Below are 21450 nucleotides of genomic sequence, written 5' to 3' on the forward strand. Positions count from 1 at the left end.
AAGAAAATGGGATACCTAGGGTGAGATGCATCTTGTCTAACTGCAGACACTTAATAGACAATTAACCAGTCTGAGCTAGTAGTGTAGGCTCACTTTATAGTCAGTGATGAGAAATAAAAGCTTCCGGGCTGCACTTCCTCGCAGCTATTTTAGATATGTTTCATAAGGAGCTGCACATGTCTTCTTCCTTCCACTTGCCTGACTTTTAGATATTTACAGGTAGGGATAATAAATCCTGCCCTTAGAGAATACACATGCTGTCATTAATGATGAATGTAGTTGAAACCAGACTGAGCTGAATGCAAATATTTGGTGAATATTTTATAACTATAAAATCTTGAAGAAATCTGTCAGGGAAAAGTAAAAATAAATCACTGCACTAATTTCCACCCTTTATTCCAAAGGGGCCAGAAATCCTTTTTGAAAAGACAAGCCAATGCCATTTAATATACTGCTTTGAAGATTATTTTCTCCTGTGCAGGGAATGTTCTTGCTCGTTGTTGTTAGTTTGTAATGTTAGGCAAAGCTCAGATTCAAAAACATTTTTTCTGCTTGCCATCAAGGCCAGGAAAGAGAATCTTAACATGTATGGTAGGGGAATAAGGTAAGATTTCACATACCAGCGTTTGTCCCCATTGTTCTCAAATTAAGTATATCATTCAGATGGATCTTTCGTCTAGATTTGATGAGAAATGCATTCTTGCTTGCAGGAATGTGATAGATTATAATATATGCGGTGGTTTTGTGAGTTAGTTTCCATCTGGGACCAACCTTCAGCAAGACGACATAACGCAGTTCTGTTTTGTGTGAAAGCTGCACGCTGAGCTCAGGGATGCTTGCCATGATTTTAAACTACCCATACCCATAGACATCTTCCTCATCCATGACTAGTAAGGCATGCTGTTGGTTTATTTGAAGTCACAGAATATTGCTTGCATGCTTGCAGTTTAATTTGAATCCTTAGGTATTTATTTCTGTACTAATACCCTAAGGTTTCATTTTTACTATGCACTAGAATGTACACAGAAGTAGAACTAAATTATCAATAAGATGGTTATTCTAATTTTTAGCTTTCACAGGGGTTTTTGCAGTCAGCCAGACCTTATAATGTGGCACCCATTACTGACAATTAATAGATAAATGTTGCTTTCTGTGGCAGGTGTCAGTTCTCTACTTTTGAGCAGTGTCAAGATTGGCTGAAGCGTCTGAACAATGCCATCCGCCCTCCTTCAAAGATAGAAGACCTTTTCTCATTTGCCTATCATGCTTGGTGCATGGAGGTGTATGCTAGTGAAAAGGAACAGCATGGAGACTTGTGTCGGCCAGGTACGTGGAAGCACTTTGAGGATCATCACACACGATTTGAATAGGAACTGCCTGCTTGTTGCTGAAATCCAGAACTTTCAAAAAAAATTATGAACAATTCAGTTTTTCTGTTTAAATTGTACGAGAAAAATTCTCATATGGACTTTTTTTACATTAGTTCTTGCACTTCTTCCTTGGTTATATAGTATACCTTTATTTTCAGCAAGGTGTTCTTTAATGTCTCACATGTCTGACTCTGCACAGTCTGAATTTTGTCCTGTCTGAACAAATGGGAGATTAGCTCCCACCACAGCTACTTTGGGATCAAAAAGCTATGCAAAACACTCCCTGAATGGCCTGAGGAAATCAATGTGGTGGATCTAATTTAGTCAGTCATGTATAATACTAATAACATTTTGTTCACCAGGGCAGCAACTTTCGTTCTAAACGTTTTGTATGGACTGTGCCCATGTTTTTATAGTCATTGCCTACAACAGTGGTCTTCAGGGTGGATGTTCAGCAGTAGGAGGTGCAGGAGAAAGACGCCTCTGAGCCATATCTGAGGTTCACAACTGCAAGACAGTGACCTATTTTTAGTGAAATATCATCCACACTGGAAAGTTTGAGAAGTCCACAAGTAAATAAAAACTAAAAATTGCTACGCTGGTGGTTATAGCATTTGTTTGAATCTGAGGCAGTCTGTGTTCTGGGCCCTCTCCAGTCTGAGGCCCTCTGCATCCATAATCCACGTACCTGAGAAAAATGCCCTAATTATAGGAGTTTCGTTAACAGAGGAATGACGATGTGGTTCTACCCCTGTTACTGAAGCTGGTGTGTGGTTTAGCAAAGACTGTAATTTCCTTGAAGCCTGAGGAAGAGCAGTCAACAGGTAGCACACAAGTGGGAGGAGGCGTTGCTTGGTTCTGCTTCCTGTTCCTGCACTTTACACACTCTGTTAGCAGTTGCTGAAAAAGAAAAATCCTCAGAGCAGAATTTTAAATTCTTATCTTTCCCCTCCAAAGTAAATTCGCTAACTGGAAGACAGCAGGAGTTTAGATGGTTTACTAAGTCTCCTTGTGGGTCTTCAGGCAGGATTCAGCCTAGCACTGAGTTACATGAAGCAGCATTTACTTTGTGATTAATTTTTATCAAATAACTTTTTGTTCTTGGGGATGTATCCATGAAATTTATATGTAGTAATTTTTTCTCCCCTGGAGGGTACTTCTGGTGGTAGATACTTTCCTCCTGTAAAGAGTTAAGTTATAGTTAAAATGAATCTATGGGAATGTAATTAATCGAAGACATTGGATTTATTTATTTATTGTACATCAAAGCAGCACAGTGTTTGATAGATATGGACACAAATAGTAATTGCTTCAAAATCTAAATACCAACTTCTGTGAAAAGAATTGTAAAGTGTTAACCATATCTGTAATGGCAGATGAGCACCGTGGCTCACATGACCAGTGTTTATCATCACAAGTCCACAACATGTATAGCTTGCTTCTTCTCTGATTTTGAGAGTTGGTTGGGCGTGCTTAGGAAATTAAAGATTATTCACCTTGGCTCAACGTCCTCTTAAGTAAAATATCTCCATTTGGGGAAGAACAGACAAAATGTTAAGGCTAGGGTTTCACTTCTCAGAGAGAATCTGGGATTTCTTGATGTACAGAGTAGCTGAAAATTAGAGGGAGGAAGGGAGAAATCAAATGTAGTATTTCATTTTCGTGTGGTTTCATGTGTTCCTCTAAAACACATCAGCAGTGTGCATCAGCAGTACTGCTGACTGGGGATAGTTCTAGGATTCTCATCTGCTATCCAGAAAATTTCTTCAGCATGTATTACAAGTTTTAGTGACTGTTCCAAACAGCGGCTGACACTGAGTGAAGCCCCTCCTCAGTACTGCAAGGGCACGTTGCTCTTCCCACAGAACGTTTAAGGACAGTCATAAAAGTTGTTGCGAAGAGGAGCACGGCAGAGGTTGTCGCCTGGCCAGAGTGCTGTGTCCCAGTTCACTTCTGCACTTTAGAAGTCAAAGGCCTGTCCTCCCAGAGGGCTGCCAAACAGCTGCTGCAAAGCAAGGACTCAAGTAGCTCCTACACTTCAGGATGATAAAGTCTAGGTGGCTAAAATATAATAAATTCAAGCTCATGCAGGGAATAAGAGCTCACGTGAGAAGTGGGGAAATGTTGGCAAGCGCCAGTCTGATTGACCTGGCGATAGGGAAGGGGAAGCAGAACGACAGCGCCTCTGTGTGACTGACACTAACCCTCTGCAAAGTCACAGCCCGGGAGGCAGAACTGTCTCGTCTTTTCTTTCTTTCTTTTTTTTTTTTTTTTTTTTTAACTGTATTACCAGTGACACGATGTAAAGGAAGTGGAGATGGTCAGGCAGGTCCATCGGTTCACCACCGCGAGCCTTGAAGAATGAATGCTCTCTCTTTGCACGGTGCCTTTCTCCTGCTTTAACTTCAAAATAGCATAAGAAAAACAAACTTATTACACTTCCCTAAGGCAGATCGCACACGCGTGTCTTGAATTGCAGAGAACCATTTTCAGTGTATGATCTTGTAGAAAATGTAGATCTTGTAGATCTTGTAGAAATGAAGAGCATTGTAGCTTCTCTTTCACGGTTAATTTCACAGTCCTGTAGTTAAGCCATTATCTTTACTCTTAGTTTACCTATTTCTCTATATTTATCTCTAATTGTTTGGTAATATCACAAAAATGCTGGACATGTACATTTACATCCTTAGAGATACATGTCTCTGTGTATCTCATGTATTTAAAGACACTAAGGGGTTGTCTGAAATATAACAGAAAGATGTAATACTTAAAGTGTTATTTTTTCAATAGATTTTCCCCCCATTGATTGGTACTTTGCCTCATGATTTAGTAATAAGATAATTTAAAGAGACAGGCAACAGACAGACTTACAGATGATTTTATCTCGTGTTGCTCATTAAAGTTCATTAAAGTTGTTGCATTTCTCAGCACTGTGAGCCTAGAAATTTTGTACAAGTTTTCCTCTGTTACACTTGGAGTACTTTCTAATTCTCCATACTCTCTCTGTCAGAGTAATTTTTCCTTATTGTCATTGTATATTTTTCAGCTATACATTGGTACTTCTTCAAAAGCATCCAGGAAAAAAAAAAAAAGGAGCTCATTCTGTTGCCTTTAATATACTGAACCTTGTGACTGATATTTGTCTAACAATTGTTTATGCATTTGATCTTCGTATCTCCACGGTGACTCATGGTGGAATAATCTCCAATTTAGAGATGGAAAACTGAGATGCGGACTGAATTACAGGGCCTGCCTACAATCATATAAGAAGCCTGTGGCTGACATTGCATGCTAAATGAGGACTGCCCAAGTTTCAGACCATATTCTGTATACTATTCCTTTACGTATCAGTCAGACCAGAGCTTCACGTTCTTCTCATTGATAGAAAATTCTGAATTTCAGAAAAAAAACCTGCTAGCATTTTCCCACTAAGGCTGCTGATGGATCTAAATTGTTCTCGTTTTTGCTGATATGGTTGGTTCTGGTCTACGGCGTTGTTTTTTGTATATGAATATACAGAGGACAGCCATTTGGGGGAAAAAATTGGAGAGCTGGTCAGGGAGAGCCATCAGTACAAGCTGTGGTACTCTTGCTTGATTTTCAAATAGGGTTATGAGACGTAAACTGGTTTTGAACTTTTCTTTCCTCTTTTCAGTTTTTAGTAAGTATGAGTGCAGCGATGTCTTTCTCTGTTTTGAAATATTCTCAAAATTTCTCTTATTTCACCTTTATTTTTTCTGTCTGCTTTTGATACCCAGGAGAACATGTAACTTCAAGGTTTAAAAATGAAGTGGAGAGGATGGGTTTTGATATGAACAATGCCTGGAGGATTTCCAACATCAATGAGAAGTACAAGTAAGTTATGTGGGCTGCTGGTTCACAGCCAAATATCTTCTCAAAACACCAATTTTGTTATAGCGGATTACTGGAACTTTTTCCAAGTTCTGCAGTTCATAATAAGGGACAACTAGAATTATGAGGGTGGTTTTTTTTGTTTTTTTTTGTTTTGCTACTCTATAGCATAGATGTGCTTTTAAAGTATTATTCAATGTTTTGTTAGCTGTTAAAATTTTGTAGGCTTAGAAATACCAGATTTCGATGTGCTTGCTGAAAGACTCCTTAGAGAATAAACATTCTAACGCAAGAAAGGGAAGCCTTAAGAAGTCAGCAAAGAGTGAACATTTACATTGAAATTTTAAAAAGATTTTACATGTCTTGTTCTCTAGCTTAAGACAAAGGCTTGTGGGGGAAAAAAATGTGGGTTTGGATGAATCAAGCTCATAGACCCTGAAAATAAGAGTAAAACACTTTCTCTGATCCTGAGAGCACGGATAAATATCCCCTCTGTCTACTGGGTGAGGGAAGGGTGTTCAGCCATTCATGGCTGGTAGGACAGCGTACTGCCTGACCCCTGATGCAGTTCAGTGCAAAAGCAGCAGTAACACTTCATAATGAAACATGTTTCATTGCATTGTCTTTGGAGGATAATGACTTGCAGTTGGTGGCACTACAAGAAGGATATTTGTCTTGTCTCTAAAAATGGAGGGAAGAAAAAAGAGCTATTCCTTACATATTTAATACTAGAGAAAAAGAAAGAAAACTTCAATGTCATATGGAAGCAGAATGATATAAACGTACTCCTTTCATTCTAGTGGCCAGGACTTGAGAAAATATTATTTTTTCAGCATGATTGATAGATTTTTGTGAATAGTCTTAGACACGTGCTCAAGTCCGTCCTCGTGCAGTGATCTCTTTTTAAGTGCTTCTACTTCTTGTAACTTCGTTGTTAGAATATAGTTTCTTTTTTTAGTAAAATAGAACAGGTATTAACATATTCTTCGAAGTTTTTAAGGATTTTCTCCAACTAGTGTATTTATTTTTGAATGAACTGTAAAAAGTATTGTGGTCTACTGGCTGGAATGATGATCTAGTTAGAACTGGCAACACACAAAAGTTAATTCTTGTTATTCTCGTTTCCCATTTTTTACTTGGGTTTTGCTAGAAGACCTTTCTTTTTTCTTTTTCTTTTTTTTCTTTTCATAGGAAGAACAGCCAAAATGGAGGACATTTCATTATTTCAGAATTCAGTTCTGTTAGAATTTATAACCTTGCCATTATGGCCTATTCTTAACATTTCCCCCAGACCAATTGGTGAGGCAAGGAAAGCTATTTTTGCACACTCTCAGAACTGTGACATTCAATCCAGATGAGAGGTTGTGTTTATCTGTACAATAGGGTGATTCTGTACATTTTGTTGCATTTTTGCCCTGGGTATGAGCTAGTTTATTACTCAGCAATATATTGCAGTCACTACTGACTGCTTGCCCTGTTCTCTTCGGCAGTCATGACTTCCTTACTTGAATCGTGGAGTAGGAGATGGATCTAGTAGAAGGAAGTTCCAGTTAACCAGTCAAACATAAGCCAGTGCACTCAGATTCCTGCCTTCAGGGAGGGTTGATCAGCTAATATAATTATTCACGCTTTATACAAGTTCCTTGTCTTGAATCCAGTAGCCCAGGTGGCTCTTCTATGTTTTGTGCCCCAGAAATTGAGTGGTTTATTCTTTAGCATGGAGAGATGTGCAATTTCTTTTTCTGTGGTCCAGTTGATTTCAGCTGATGGAGTTAAAAATCACCTGTATACAAATTCCCCAAGAAAACACAAACATGAATTTTCTGATCCTGAAATGCACTTACGTACCTTACTGTTCATAGTGCTTTTTATATATGCTAAGGAGAAGCTTACTGACATACAATCAAACAGGAGCTATAACAAAATAGCTTGCTGAGATGAACAACTGTCAGGTTGCTTTTACTGCCTTTTTTTTTGTTTGTTTGTGTTGCCTAGAAGGTGTGTAACTGCTCTGTATCTGCTGCATTCAACCCTTTGCACCACTTCTCTCACAGGCTCTGTGGCAGCTACCCACAGGAAATCATAGTTCCCGCCTGGATCACGGATAAAGAGCTGGAGAGCGTGGCAAGCTTTCGGTCCTGGAAGCGCATCCCTGCTGTTGTGTACAGGTGAGCAGGTGGAACAGCCTTCAGCGGTCTGCGCCTGAGGTGTTCCAGCAAATAAAAGCTGAAATAATGGGGAACTGGGGATCTTGGCTTGTCATGAAAGGTGTTGAGGCTCCTGTGGGCCACAGATGTCCACTCACCAAGCCTGACAGACTTCACCAAAAGTGTTATAGATATTTTAAATTAATAATGTATTCAAAGTAACGAGAGTACTTTGCGTCTTGACGTGTTTTTGCATGTATAACATGAGGCAGAGGGATGCTTCATGAAAGCCCAGGGCCTTGCAGGGTGGAGTTCGGGAACTTGGGAAGAGGCAACACAACCTGGTGCAGTCTCCTCTGTGCCTCTTTCTGGAGCGGTACCAAACTGATCTGCTCACTGAGCCACCCTGGGATTCTGTCCGGGCTCAGATCCTGCTGCTCCACTCCAATAGGATCCCAGAGGTGGCGCAGTGCAGATGAGGAGGAGATCAGGACCATGGAACAAAATACAAAGCACCCTAACGGTTCAGGTAGCAAACAAGGATGACAGGGAGCCCTCATATGAGAAAAAGTTCAGGCTTGTGTTTAACTGACAGCAAAGTATGACGTGTTAGGCTTGGTGGTTTGGGGCCTTTGTCTCTACATTTGCTACTTGTGTACATACATTGCTTTATACCTATTTAAATCTCTTTGGCACTTGTCAAGCCATGTGTGAAGTAAGACAGACTGGCTACACAGTCAGTCAGTGAATAACGGTTTGTATCTTCTAATTCCAAATACGTGTTGTGGGAGCGCTCAGCTTGGCATGTCCTGCAAGTCATTCTTGGGGCAGCACCTGAGTTAAGATTGTTATATTTTTTAAAATATGAAAATGAAAAAATGTAAGGTGAAGAAATGAACAGAAGCGAAAAAATGGTAAGTAGCATCTCTGGCTAGGTACTCTGGCCACTTTCTCTACTTCTCACCTAGCCATATGGAAGAACCACACAACAGAGAAGCACAAAGAAACCAATACTCAGATTGTGCAGTATAAGCAAGGACAAATCCTAAGATGATTTAAGGGAGATCTAAAACTCAATTTACAAGAGGTGCTAGCTTCATCTGCATATTGTAAACAGTTTTAATCAGGCAGTCTTTTCCTTAGAGTGAGTCCAGCTCTTCATAAGAAAATTGCTTTTCTGAGATACTATTTTTTGGCAGCTTCTTTAGTAAGAAATAGATTTCAGAATTGTTTCTCAAATGTTCTGGGACCTGTCTTTAATACCTTGGCCACTTTTCTGGTGTGCTTATCCTCCCATAAGCATTTAAAATCACTTTAAAAATCAGATGACAAAGGGATTAAAAAGATAATGAATACTGATAATTCCATTAAGTCTGCCCAGTCATCCATTTGTTCTAAAGAGAGAGAAAGCAAGAGCTGTTCTCTGAGTAACAAGCTAAATTTAGAGATCAGTAAAGTTGACAAATTCACATGACCCAGGTCAGAGGAGCAAGTAGACAAGAGTAGGCTATAAAGCATCGTTTACCTAGGATGATAAGAGTTAGCGCTCCATGCATGGAGAAGAAATCAGCTTGTGGCAGCAGACCATTGTCTTTGAATCATCCTTCTTTTTCTTCTTTTTCTCCCAAATAATAAAGCAGTTAGCATCGTCTCTAAATGTTCAGGAATTACCCCCATCCTCTGTTAGGCTCTGTGAAGGGAAAATTGCTTTCCAGCATATGCTGAATTTTTTAGACTTAAGGTAGTTGATTCTTTTGGTAATACATATATGTGTCTGTATATATATAAAAATGTATATAGGAAAATGGCGTAATTTATATATGGTTTTGTATCCAGCTTTGAACACTGCATTTCAGGCTACTTCGTGCCTTTTATGCAGTTGTCACATAAATGGGCAGAGTTAACACAGTTAACATGAGGAAGCATCATCCCCCTTCATCACTATGCAGAAAAAGTCATAATTTTTGTATCATTCTTGGGTAAAGCTTCCATTCGAGGGGATTTATGGGGTAATGATTTAAATGTTTGAAAGACCTCATTGACTGAAATTGTTTAATCCCTGGCATTTAATATTCTGCAGTTCTGATGAGACTACATATGTTCAATTACCACATCGTATTTCATCTGTATCTTAAAAGCAGTGGGAGAAAATCTGCTCTTTTTAAATTCTTTTTCCTTTATCTTGACATTTAGGAATAGATTTGCAAGACATCCAGTTCATCATTCTGCATCTAATAAAATCCAAATCGGCTAGTGGTTGATGATCCATATGATTGGAAATCCATGTATAGTTCTCTTTATATATACATATATATATATGACCATAAAAATAGCTTTTTTTCTTACTTTTGGAGGAGTAACGGACAAAAGCTCATTCAGCATTTTAATCCATTGAAGATAATTTGGGACTATTGATTTCATTATTTATTGATCACATTTAAGAATCGGCTCTTATTGCTATTCCTCAGGGAAAAAAGTAATAATTTTTTAAATGCGTCCAATAACTAGCCTCAGGTATTTCTTTGAATGCTGCGACAGAGAGAGAGGAGAGAGAGAGACACTTCGCTACAAAACCCTTTTTGTTCTTGCAAAGCATTCAGAAGCTATGGCAGCATCCACAGGCTGAATTCAGAGGCAAACTTCAAAAATACTCAACAGAGTATTGTCCTATCCTCCTAGGACCGCTGCTCCTGTTTTGTGATCAGATTCCCAGAAAAATCTGACACCCAGCTTCTGCAGCTTTCCTCAGTGCTTACCATTTTTGAAAACCTAGGCACGTATTTAGGCAGATGAACCTGGCCTGTAATGTAGTTTTTGTAGCTCACCTGTTTTAGTCCCAGAAAATCAGTGTTAGGGAGAAGCCTTCTGGAATTCAGAGGAAAGACTGTATAGAGAACTTCATCTGCATTATATAAACGTTATCCTAAACTCATGAGAACCTACTTAAAAATGAACAGTGTTGAGGATGCCTTTTGCTCTCTCACACCAAAGGTTATTACCCGTCCAGGCAGCATTTCTGCCAGCGCAGGAAGCAAGGGTAAACAGAAATCTGCTGTGTACCGTACTTGCTGAATTATATTAGAATGAATTGCAGTAATAATGTTTTGGGTTGCAAGTACTAGTAGTTAAGTAATGCTATGCAGGGAGCTCTGCAAACCTTTATTACTGCTCTGTCTTGTAGTTGTAAGAACTTACAGGATTTATTGTACTCGAGGGATTGCTTGAACAGAGAGATTGAGCGTATGCTGCGGTGTACTGCACATCCTACAGTTACAATGCTTTGTAATGATGAGCTTTGTAGTTATTCAATGAGTGATTTACTATCTAGTTTACTATCTAGGGGCTTCATGTTGCTTTGTCTCTAGAGGGTTAGGAAGTTTGCAGTACAGAGTTTGGTTTAATTTTCTTTTCATTCTTTTTTTATAGTTACTGAAATGTGAATGACACCATCTTATACTCAGATCCATCTCTAGGGACGGCAGAATTGCACTTAAACTATTTGCTGTTTTTTGCTCCCGAGGCCAGTTCAGTCGGGATGAGTGTGATTCTTCAGACCTCCAACATTACCGTAAATAGATTTGTCTGATATCTGCCTAGGCGTATTAAGGCTTCACAACTATCAATGAACTCGACTTCTGTCTAGTGATTCGTTATTAATCATGGTATAAATGGGAGGCAAGAAGCTGGAGATGCAAATATAACTGTGTATGAACCCGTGAAAATGATTCTGCAGGTAGGTAGCAATGAAATCTGGGAGAACATATGGGAGAGTAAATGAGCTTACCTAGGTGTTCAGAATAGATGTGTTACATGTACAGTGATGGTTTGTTTTCTTTCTTGTTTGTGCCAGCATAGCAGGGAACTGGGTGGCCTTTCAGTGATTGACATGTATATTTTGCTGAACTAATTTTGTATCAATAGAGCTGCCTCTGGGAGGCAATTCATTCCAACAAACACATTTTCCTTTGCGTGGAGTTGGCTGGCACCTCTTGTAAATGCCGTGGCATTCAGATCGCTTTGCCTTTGGTTCAGTTAATGCAGTGTGTCAGCCGCTTCCTCGCAGTGAAGGAATTTTATATGAAACCAATACAAAAGAGCTATGAAAAACACTTAAAGTACAGTATCAGGAAATATTTTATATTTCTGAGTTTTTGCAGCGGCAAGCCTTAACCTGCCGTTAGTGCTGCTTTTGGATGAACAGCTGGAGGCAGCTGCCACCAAAGTGACACTGCAGAGGTGGCTCTGCCGAGCACACGACAGGGTCTGACAGCGCTGGCAGCAAATTCTAAACTAATTTCTGACACTGCCATAAACATTTACTGGAGTGGTGAGAGAAAAAGCTAAGACTTACAGGTTTGTGTGTGCCTTCTTCGTGGTCAGGGCTGTCAAAGTGAATGTTTAAATTTGCTGAAAGGTTCAGCTCACCCTTACTGTCAGTGCAATTAAATGACTCCTGGTTGACGTAAAGCTGGAACAATCATCTTGCCTGCACTCTGAAATAAAACTTTAAAATATCTTCCTTTCCTACGGAGTAACATTTAGGCACAGTAGTTGGCATGTACTTTTATGAATGTGCAGGTTGTGTTTCTGAGGGGTTCCTGAGCAAGGGCGGCACTGCCTAAAGGCACCTTTGTTTAAAGCTGTGTGTCTGCAGGTTGGTCGAACAGAAAATAAGAGTGTGGGGATGAGCAGTAGGATAATTCAGACGGGATGTGAGGCAGGGAGCAGAACTTTCTAGGTGGCCCGCTCCTCAGCACCACTGACTCACCAAGCGGCCTGAGAGAAGTCGTGTCTCTGCTTTTCCTTTGCCTCTCCGCCTACAGCTCCTCATGCTGATGGCTGGGCTCCCTTTCTTGCCATGCCTGAGGTCCTCTGGATTCAAGGTGTTACTGGGGAAGGTCAAAGAGAACGTTGTAAGCACTTCGGTGAATGGGAATTGTGTTCTGCAGCAGTGCGATGTGTCAGCACGGAGGCAGTAAGTGAGAATTAAGTGACAAGGTTTCAGTATTCTTTTTTTTTTAAATCAGAGATTATAGGAGCGAGTTTCTTAATCTGTTTTTCAGAGCATGTTTGCAGTGGTTGGATACTCTTCCGTTATTTTAAGGAAAGGCTCTGGTACTTAAGGACATGGTTTTGTGGGTGACATGGGTGGAAGGGGGATAGTTGGACCAGATGATCTTGGAGGTCTTTTCTAACCTTAGTGATTCTATGATTCTATTTCAGGTCTGTTCTTTATGTGTAGTACAGGAAGTAGGCCAAATTAAAGAAAAAAAAAAACTCTTCTGATTTTTTTTGTCGTTCTCCAGAAGAAGATAGTTATGTTCAAGTCTCATTGGCATTTTTAAATTGATAAACTCGTGTCTGTTGTCCATTTCACAATCCTCTGAAGTTTTATCAGTGTATAGAGTGCTTAGAACTTATATCCCATTTGAGAAGAAAAATATTCTGTTACGCAATTTCTCCCTTTTCGTAGCTACTTAGGTGTCTGTAGAAAAGTTTACATGCTTGTGGCCTTTATTTACCAGCCTGGCACCACACCGGCGCTTATGTGTAGGAATGGAGTGCTACTGGTGCTCTTCAGCAGCTCCTTGGTGCTCTTCTGCTGGTTATGATTGGTGTTGGAGAGGCAGCAGATGAAACACTGCCCACAGAGGGCCAGAAGAGGACTGGAGAAAACACCACACACAGCAACCTCGAGAGAAGAAGCTGAAGGGTGGAAGGCAGGGCTGAGGAGCTTAGGGGGGGTGAAATCTCAAGGGCTCTTTTGTTTTTTAAATCTTTTTATTTTTTTAATTTTTTTTTTCCAAAATTATTCAGCTTTTTTCCCCACTGGTGAGGATAGAAGACCATTCCTTTCCAACAGGCACTAATAGGAAAATTCAGAATGAGTTAAACTGCGGATGTTCAGCATCCTGAGAAACTGGCTCTTTTCTTTTAAGCTAGTGAAGTAATGCCTAAAATACGGTGCCTTCTAGATACGGTTCTGCAAAGTGTTCAAGGACCACCTTCCAGGATTCACAGGTGATGCTTGGCAAGGGATGCTATCAGTGTACGAGGGTAAGGTTCTGACTTAGTGTTACACATCATCGGACGGAAGGCTTGCCAAATTCTGCCAGTACTTCGTACCAAAATCATAGTGACATTCCCCACAGATTTAATTAACGGTATGGTTCGATTTCAAAACAAACTCATCAAAAAGTGAATCTGTGTTTTTACTCCTTTCTTCTAGCTTTAAAATTAGCATGGGTTAAGCTGAACTTTCGTATTTAGTCTGCTATACCATAGCAGCAGACCTGACTGGCCAGCAGGTGTTGAACACTCCTTTACAGCATCTGCTGTGCTGAAATGCTCCCCAGCTTTTACTGGCCGACAGGCAGCCTTGGTAAGCATGAAGATGCTCTGTTCTCTCTTACTGACCTCAGCTTCGGCTTTTACCTTTCAGTGACAGCCAGTGTCCTGGAGGGAAGCGCGTGGCATGCATTGCTGCTGAATCCCAGGCTGGGGATAGCTGCTGAACTGTAGAATTCAAGTACCGGAGCGAACCATTTAATTTCTCACACCCTCCGTGTTTTCCATCCTGATCTTTCAAGTTATGCACTGCTGTTCTTTTTGTTCTTTGCCTTTTCAGGCACCAGAGCAATGGAGCAGTTATTTCCCGCTGTGGACAACCCGAGGTCAGTTGGTGGGGCTGGAGGAATGCAGATGACGAGCACCTTGTCCAGTCGGTAGCCAAAGCCTGTGCCTCAGATTCGAGGTCCAACAGTAACAAACTAATGAATGGAAATTGTTCCAGAGATTTCTCCAATGGAGGAGACCTCTCTGATGTGGAATTTGGTAAGTTTGTCACAGTCCTTTTTCTGTAAAAGGCAGAGCTTTTGGAAAATGCTTAATCTCCTCTATGTACTGTAACAGATTCAATCCCTTTTGTTTAATGAGGCATTCTCTGATTTCTGTGTGCATGTTGCATATAAGCTGTGGGGCTTGAGTGTATCATTGTTGTAACTGATGTCAGAAGTATCCCTTCAGTTGCATATTCTCTTCCCCAGATTCCTCCATCTCTAATGCTTCGGGAGCAGAGAGTTTGGCAATACAGCCTCAGAAGCTTTTGATCTTAGACGCACGATCCTACGCAGCAGCTGTGGCGAACAGAGCCAAAGGTGGAGGCTGTGAGTGCCCAGGTAAGCAGTGTTTCTTCCCATTTTCCTATTAAGCTAATCAAAAAGATTTGCTCAAATATAATTACACTGAAACACTTCAGTACTGTGTATTCAACAGGCTGCATAGATGCAAGTGCTATTCATCTATATGAAAGTTCTGGACCATTGCAGCTATCTCACAGCCCTTCAAAAGGACAGGTTTATCTATTTCTTTGAGTTTGTTCCTTGGAGCATAAACCAGCTGGCAACATTATTCAGTATATGGGGAACTGTGTGGAATGTATTTATTATCTTTCTCTTTCTGAGTCAAATATATAAACTAGAGTGAGACAAACAGATCCAGTATGCTTATGTCTGAAAAACCTGAACAAACTTTTAAAGTCCCTTAGCTGTAAAGGACAGTCATAGTCTAGAATGGTTATGCAGAAGACAAATTTTCAGCAATTGTTGTAAAGCTGAAACATTTTTCAGCATTTACACTATAACCCAAAGCAACTGAAATCCTGATTCATCTTGCATTTGTAATATATTCACATTTATCACTTTCTTTGTTCTTTGGCACATGTAAATTGTTGATGATATAAACAAGATATTATTTTATGGTCACTGTTGGATGTGAATACAGCCTGTTAAAATTCCATAGCTGGAGAATCTGAAAAGAATACCAAACAGAAAAATTGTCAGTAAGATAACAAAAACTATTTCGGCCACCTATTCCTGTTTTGTTTTTTACTGCAATTGCTTCACTCTGATAAATAGCCACCAGAAGGAAGAGATTAATTTTCCATTTAACACCTCACAATGACTAAATAGCTCATCATCATCACAGAGTAAAATTTCAAAACAGAAAAGCGAGGTATACAAGAAGTTTAATATTTTTTTTCATATATATTGATTCTTGAATTCTTTGTAGAAAATTTCCAAACAGCTTAAGTGTCACCTTTAATAAATCTGACTTGCATTAAGTACATCCTTTTTGCTGATACATTTTCTCCAGGTATTGCCAAGTTTGCTTCTCTCAGTATAAAAAAAAAATCTCAGTTATGTTGTGTTTTATATAAAATATAATTCAGTAAAAAAGACAAAAAATACTTAGATATTCTGATACTGTCAGTCACTTTGGACTGGAGTTACCTATTTTATCCCTAACAGGATGTTTCTGGTTTGGGCAGAATTTGTTGGGCATTTAAGAAATCGAATGATTCTGAAATGATTTTAAGAAATCAAATGATTTCTTAAAACAAATATTCTATTTTAAAAGAGTACCGGATTTTCTTTTACAAGCAGTCAGTATCCAGTGTTCTAAATCCTGACTTTATTTCTGTTGTAGGAAAGGTCGTTTTATCGCTATCATGTCATCATTTTTGTGCAAAGAAGCACTGATACAGAGCAAAGCTAGGTCTAGGAGTGACTAGTTAGTATTTTTCTGCAGCTTCTTGGGTGCTCCCTCTAACTAGTGGCCACTGTCTGTACTGAAACTGCTTCCCCAGTATAGCCAAGTTGCTTGAGTACATATCATGGCAACGTCTGAAGGAAAGCTCAGTAATTCCATTATCTTCTGCTTTCCTTCGAGTATTTCTCATGTATTGCTTGTTCCTCGTAATAGAAAAACTCAAAATAAAGCAGCTTTTTGGAGTAGTTAGGAAAGCGAAAATGTAACTTTTATAAAAATATAAATTAGTTTACCAAACTACAGAGCATCCATAAATTACCAGTTAAATATTTTTATGCTTCTCAGTCTCTTGAAGAACATTCTGTAACCCCTAGTGCAGCAGTATCACTGTTCCCATAGGTTTGTACTCTGCTTTTTGTAATGTGAAGCAAAACACCAAAAACAAATACAGAAACACTTTGCTGTTTCCTGTTTTGCTTGTTTTGTTGTAATGCCTGGAACACCTGCTGAAGTCCAAGCGCTAGTTTTTCCTTACAGAATATTTGTAAACAGATTATTTCATCTGTCCACAGCACCAGAGGTTTGTTTTTATGAAAAAGCTTCTTATAGAAATTAAGCTAAGCGCAGTTTTCAGTTTCTTCCCTCTTTCTTGATATTTCCCTACAGAGTATTATCCAAACTGTGAAGTAGTATTCATGGGAATGGCAAACATTCATTCTATCCGGAAGAGCTTTCAGTCCCTGCGTTTGCTCTGCACACAAATGCCAGATCCAGGAAAGTAAGTGGATGTTCGGTGTTTTTGGCATTTCTTACATCTTTCTGTAACCGCATTCTTTTGCTGCTGTTTTGTAAACTGAAATGCAGTGGTTTTTTTCCCTTATTGACTTTCCTGTGTAAAAATGGTAAGCTGTATTTTTCATTTCCATGGAATTTGAGCTAAAGGAAGTTGTTGGATTATTGTCACTGAAGAGAATTTAGAAAATGACATCTGGGATTATAATTCAGCCCTGAATTTTGATCCCAGAATGTTACTACTTTCATGTGTGCTTCTGAGTGCTAGCACTTAGTCTAGCCTGCTATTCCCAGATCTTTAATCTTTGCAGCCTGGCTCTCCTTCAAAAAAAATCTAGTGGTGTTCCATGTATTTCATGCATTTATAGTGTCCTTTCAGGGAACATAACCCTCCGGTGCTATGGGATAATCAGCCTCTAGTTGGCCCACCACCTCAGGAGCCTCTGAGGTTGGGTCTTCATTAGGACACCGTAGTTTCACCAGTCCTGTTTCTCCTACCAGGTCTCTCTGCTTTGAATTTGTTGCTGATTGTCACTCAAATGGCCACCCTTACTGAGCTGAATCTGAAAACCTTCATACTGCTCTGGTTCTTTAGCTACCTACTGCACACCTTGGAAAGCCTGGCAGTAGTTGAGATGTGGGTGATACCAAAGGCACCTCAGGTTCCAAACTTTCCTTGCAGCACAGAGTTGTCCTGGGGATATGGCAGAGTCCCAAGATCTGCCACTGATACCAGAAGTGTAGGGTAATCTGAATCCTCAGCTCCAAAGAATGGAGTCTGATGAAAGTAGCGGTTAGCGGCAGTGCTTGTGCTGGCCATTGCTGGGGATGTGTTGTGCTGGGCAAGTGTTTCTTCCTGCAAGTTGTGTGCTGCAAGCCACGTGCCACAGACCGGCTGTTCCTCAGGTGGGCTGCACGGCCGTGTTTCTTACAAATCCAGGAAAGCGTAGATATAAATGAAAAATATTCGAGAACGACATTCACAGTTTATTCAAATACAAATTGAATCACGGTTGTGCTTTCGTTTGATGGATTCAGAGATCCAAACCTGGAAGCATTTTAAAAGAACAACAGTTGTCCTCGTTTCTTTTCCTCTAGTTGGTTATCAGCTCTGGAAAGTACCAAGTGGCTGCAGCACTTATCTGTGCTTCTGAAGTCTGCGCTACTCGTGGTTCATGCTGTGGACCGAGACCAGCGACCTGTCTTGGTGCACTGCTCCGATGGCTGGGACCGAACCCCCCAGATAGTGGCGCTGGCCAAACTGCTGCTAGATCCATATTACAGGACCACAGAGGTTTGTAAACCATCGGTTAATGCATGAAGTGGTTATTGAGTTTGGGTTCCTCTCCAAGGAAGTCTGTAAAAAAATGATTACAGGTTTTTCTACTAGAAGAAGTACCAAAGCTAGCAGGAGTTTACAGTAGTCTGCAGATACAGTTACATATACTTGTAAATAGAGTCTGTAATTCAAGAGCAGATTATATTTTCCCCTTTTGCAATAACTGCCTAGTCGTGGTGTGTGCTTCTCTGTATTTACGGTAGAGATATAGAATAGAGAGTGCTTCTGGCACCGTTGCAGTTTCTCAGTCAACTATTGATACAAAGCTTTTCTCTTTTCTAGATTTCTCAGCTGCGTATTTTTCCAGTTTCATTTTTTCATTGTCCTTTGTTGCTTAGGTATAATTCAGTTGATTTTTCAGCCTGGTTTTTCTTCTATCACTTTTCAGCATTGTGGGATATGTGATGGCTGGGTTCCATCTACCAGCCCACATGCAAAATGTCTTTGTTGTCTAGAACAGAAGCATGTGTCTGAACACTGTGCTAAAAACTGCTGCTCAAAACCTCAGACACAGAAGTACCAGCAGTTTAATGTAGCAATGCCTTTTGGAGGAAACTGTGGAGTCTTCCTCAGATCCTTTTTCACATTGGTTTTAGAAGTCAGTGTTTATCAGGTCAAAACATGCTGCTCTGTCGTCAGCACAGAACCTCCTCATAGTTCCTACTCAGTGTTGTCATTCCTGTTCAAAGTGCAGAGTTCCTCTGTACATGTCTTTTGCCTGCCTTCCTTGTCCCTACTGCATCAGAGGAAGCCATGTACTGTAGCTGTCTGCACAAGGATCAGAAATGATTAGAAAAATGAGTCTTCATCGTTGTCACATTTCAGGCTTTACAGCTATCAGCTTTTCTTTGTTTTACGTTACAACCATTGACTCAATAAACATGCTCTACAATTTTTCTTTCCGCTAAGAAGCAAGGCCTTCCTAACACGTAGTAGGGTTTAGGTCCTGTAAGACTAGGTGGCACATCCAGGTGCTCAGCTAGGCGCTAGTTTTGAAATGTGCTTTGCCCTTTTACTTTGCATGTCCTGATTTCATTGTGCAGCATTTCATGTTACAGAGGCATTAGGTAAAGTAGAAAAGAAGCGATGGGGCTAATGCTGAGGGGAAGTCAGACGGAGTGAGGACCCAGCAGTAAGATGATTCCCATGGGTGTTGAATTGTCTTAGCAAATTGAACCAAAGAAAAAGAGGAACTTTTCATCTGTACTCTCATTTCTGCAGGGTTTCCAGGTGCTAGTGGAGACGGAGTGGCTGGATTTTGGCCACAAGTTTGCAGATCGCTGTGGCCATGGTGAGAATTCGGATGACCTAAATGAGCGCTGCCCAGTGTTTTTACAGTGGCTGGACTGCGTCCATCAGCTCCAGAGGCAGTTCCCTTGCTCTTTCGAGTTTAACGAAGCATTCCTTGTGAGTTGTGGCTTGAGAGATTGCTGTTTTATAGACTGCTTCTAAACCAGTACCTAGTACTAACACACTAAAGAGCCCTGAGGGGTTTTTGATTTTCCCATCTATCTGTGATATGCTGCAGCCTGATAAAGGAAATGGGAAAACTGCCCTGATACAACAGACAGAAGTCCTTGTATGCTTCCTGGAGCTTGAGATCTGTTCACTCTTAAAACAGAAGCAGGACCCTTCAGGATTTGTTTTAAACTTTAAATAAATAAATAAATAATATTAATTTCATAGTTTCACCTAGGAGGTGCTGAAATAAGTTCAGTATAATGCATCCACGCAACATTAAAAAAAAAAGAAATGTTTACTGGTGATATAAACTTCCCCCTAGTTTGATCCCATTTTGAGTTGAAGACGACTCCTCTGAAAACAACCCCTGTTTTACCTTTCCATTCAGCTTTTGTGTTTCTGAGCTGAAAATGTGTTTAGCTGTGTTTATTTTCTTTGGAATTGGACAGCTCTCCTATTAGAAATTGGCCTCGGACTGTCAAAATCAGTTTTCAAGGCCAGAAAGCAGGTTTGTGGGGAAGTGGCAGTCCCTGACTACAGAACTAGCAATCTGAAGACTGAAAGCTTTTATGGAGTGTCTGATCCACTGAGAGATTTAAAGCACGTTCCTGTGATTGTAGCCGCCTTGCATTACCACTTGCCAGCTCAGCCATGGAACAGAGTTTATGTCCAGTTCGAGCTTAGCTTGGTTGTGAAATAAGATACGTAAGCTTATAACTGGCTTCAGAGCTCGCTGCTAATCTACAGGAGCTACGTGTGAACATACCCGTGGTGGTCTTGCCACCTTCGAGCAAAACCCCTAGCTGTTAGTGCACAGTCACGGGGACTACTGGGACTATTAGGCTCATGTCAAGCTGTTTGGTCAGACCACAGAATTAGAGTGACTAACGATCCAGATGTGTGTGCTGCGGGCATTTATACCGACACAGAAATTAACACTTTTTCCTGCCGTTCTTTGCCTGCTGCATTAGTGTTTTGTAACAGAGGTATTGGGCTTCCTTGCCTGTCCTCCTGGTCTGTGAGTTTTGAACTGGCAACACTTTCAAACTTGAGTGTGAACAAGTATTTTGTCTTTATTTTGTATACCTTTTCCTTGACTTTTTAGCTATGACTTTAAAAGATGCCTCTGTTCTTGAATCCTTTTGCAATTAATTTATAAGGAGACATGCAAAAAAAATCAGGTATATTTGTAGGTCAGTCTTTGGGAAGGGGTGTATTGCCCTGCGAAGGAAAGATTTCTTGCTTCTTAAGCGTTAAGCCTGATATCTTCTGCCATATGACTGTATTTGTATTGGTCTCTGCAGGTCAAATTGGTGCAGCACACCTACTCTTGCCTCTTTGGTACATTCCTGTGCAACAATGCGAAAGAGAGAGGAGAAAAACACACTCAGGAACGGACCTGTTCTGTCTGGTCTTTGCTGCGGGCAGCAAACAAAGCCTTCAAAAACCTGCTCTACTCCTCCCAGTCTGAATCTGTATGTATCCTGTAATCCCTTCCACATGGGAGAGTCCCTCAAAGGGCTTGCAAGTATAATGTTTGCAGAAGTGTGTGCCTTAAGGAGATACCCAGGCTGTAGCAGTGGGACATGCTGTGGGTTCACTGGCACCAGGAACGCAGCGTAGAGATGGTACACATTTCTGGAAATGCCTCAGCTCTCCTCCTCGATATTTACAGTTGGACGCTCTGTTCAGTCTTGTGTTTCAAGTCTTGCGTTAGGTCTGCTGATATTTGAGGAATGTCAAATGCAACCTCAGAAATTTCTCTGTGCTAGACACACATTTTCTGTAACTAAATATTTTGCCTTTTTTTTTTTTTTTGGTAACAGAAAACATTTCTGTGTTTGACAAATAGACCTTTCTGGAGAACTAAACTATGCCAGAGGAGTGCCATAAAATTGCATACAGACCTAGACACTTTGTCTATATTAAACCTAAATCT

The 21450-nt window shown here is 40.3% G+C and overlaps 1 protein-coding gene across 13 annotated transcripts in view; it reads left to right on the forward strand.

Annotated features, from left to right (window-relative positions):
* Positions 1 to 21450, forward strand: part of MTMR3 (myotubularin related protein 3) — an 81085-nt gene that overhangs the window by 46071 nt on the left and 13564 nt on the right. For all 13 annotated transcript variants that reach the window (XM_066979172.1, XM_066979164.1, XM_066979163.1 and 10 more), the window contains 9 exons: positions 1160 to 1326; positions 5129 to 5225; positions 7277 to 7390; positions 13998 to 14203; positions 14416 to 14547; positions 16586 to 16697; positions 17810 to 18005; positions 19272 to 19457; positions 20816 to 20986. In XM_066979172.1, coding sequence (XP_066835273.1) covers positions 1160 to 1326; positions 5129 to 5225; positions 7277 to 7390; positions 13998 to 14203; positions 14416 to 14547; positions 16586 to 16697; positions 17810 to 18005; positions 19272 to 19457; positions 20816 to 20986 — 1381 coding nt within the window. The remainder of the gene's footprint in view (positions 1 to 1159; positions 1327 to 5128; positions 5226 to 7276; positions 7391 to 13997; positions 14204 to 14415; positions 14548 to 16585; positions 16698 to 17809; positions 18006 to 19271; positions 19458 to 20815; positions 20987 to 21450) is intronic.

This window comes from Anser cygnoides, chromosome 17 (genome assembly GCF_040182565.1).
Source record: "Anser cygnoides isolate HZ-2024a breed goose chromosome 17, Taihu_goose_T2T_genome, whole genome shotgun sequence".
NCBI lineage: Eukaryota > Metazoa > Chordata > Aves > Anseriformes > Anatidae > Anser > Anser cygnoides.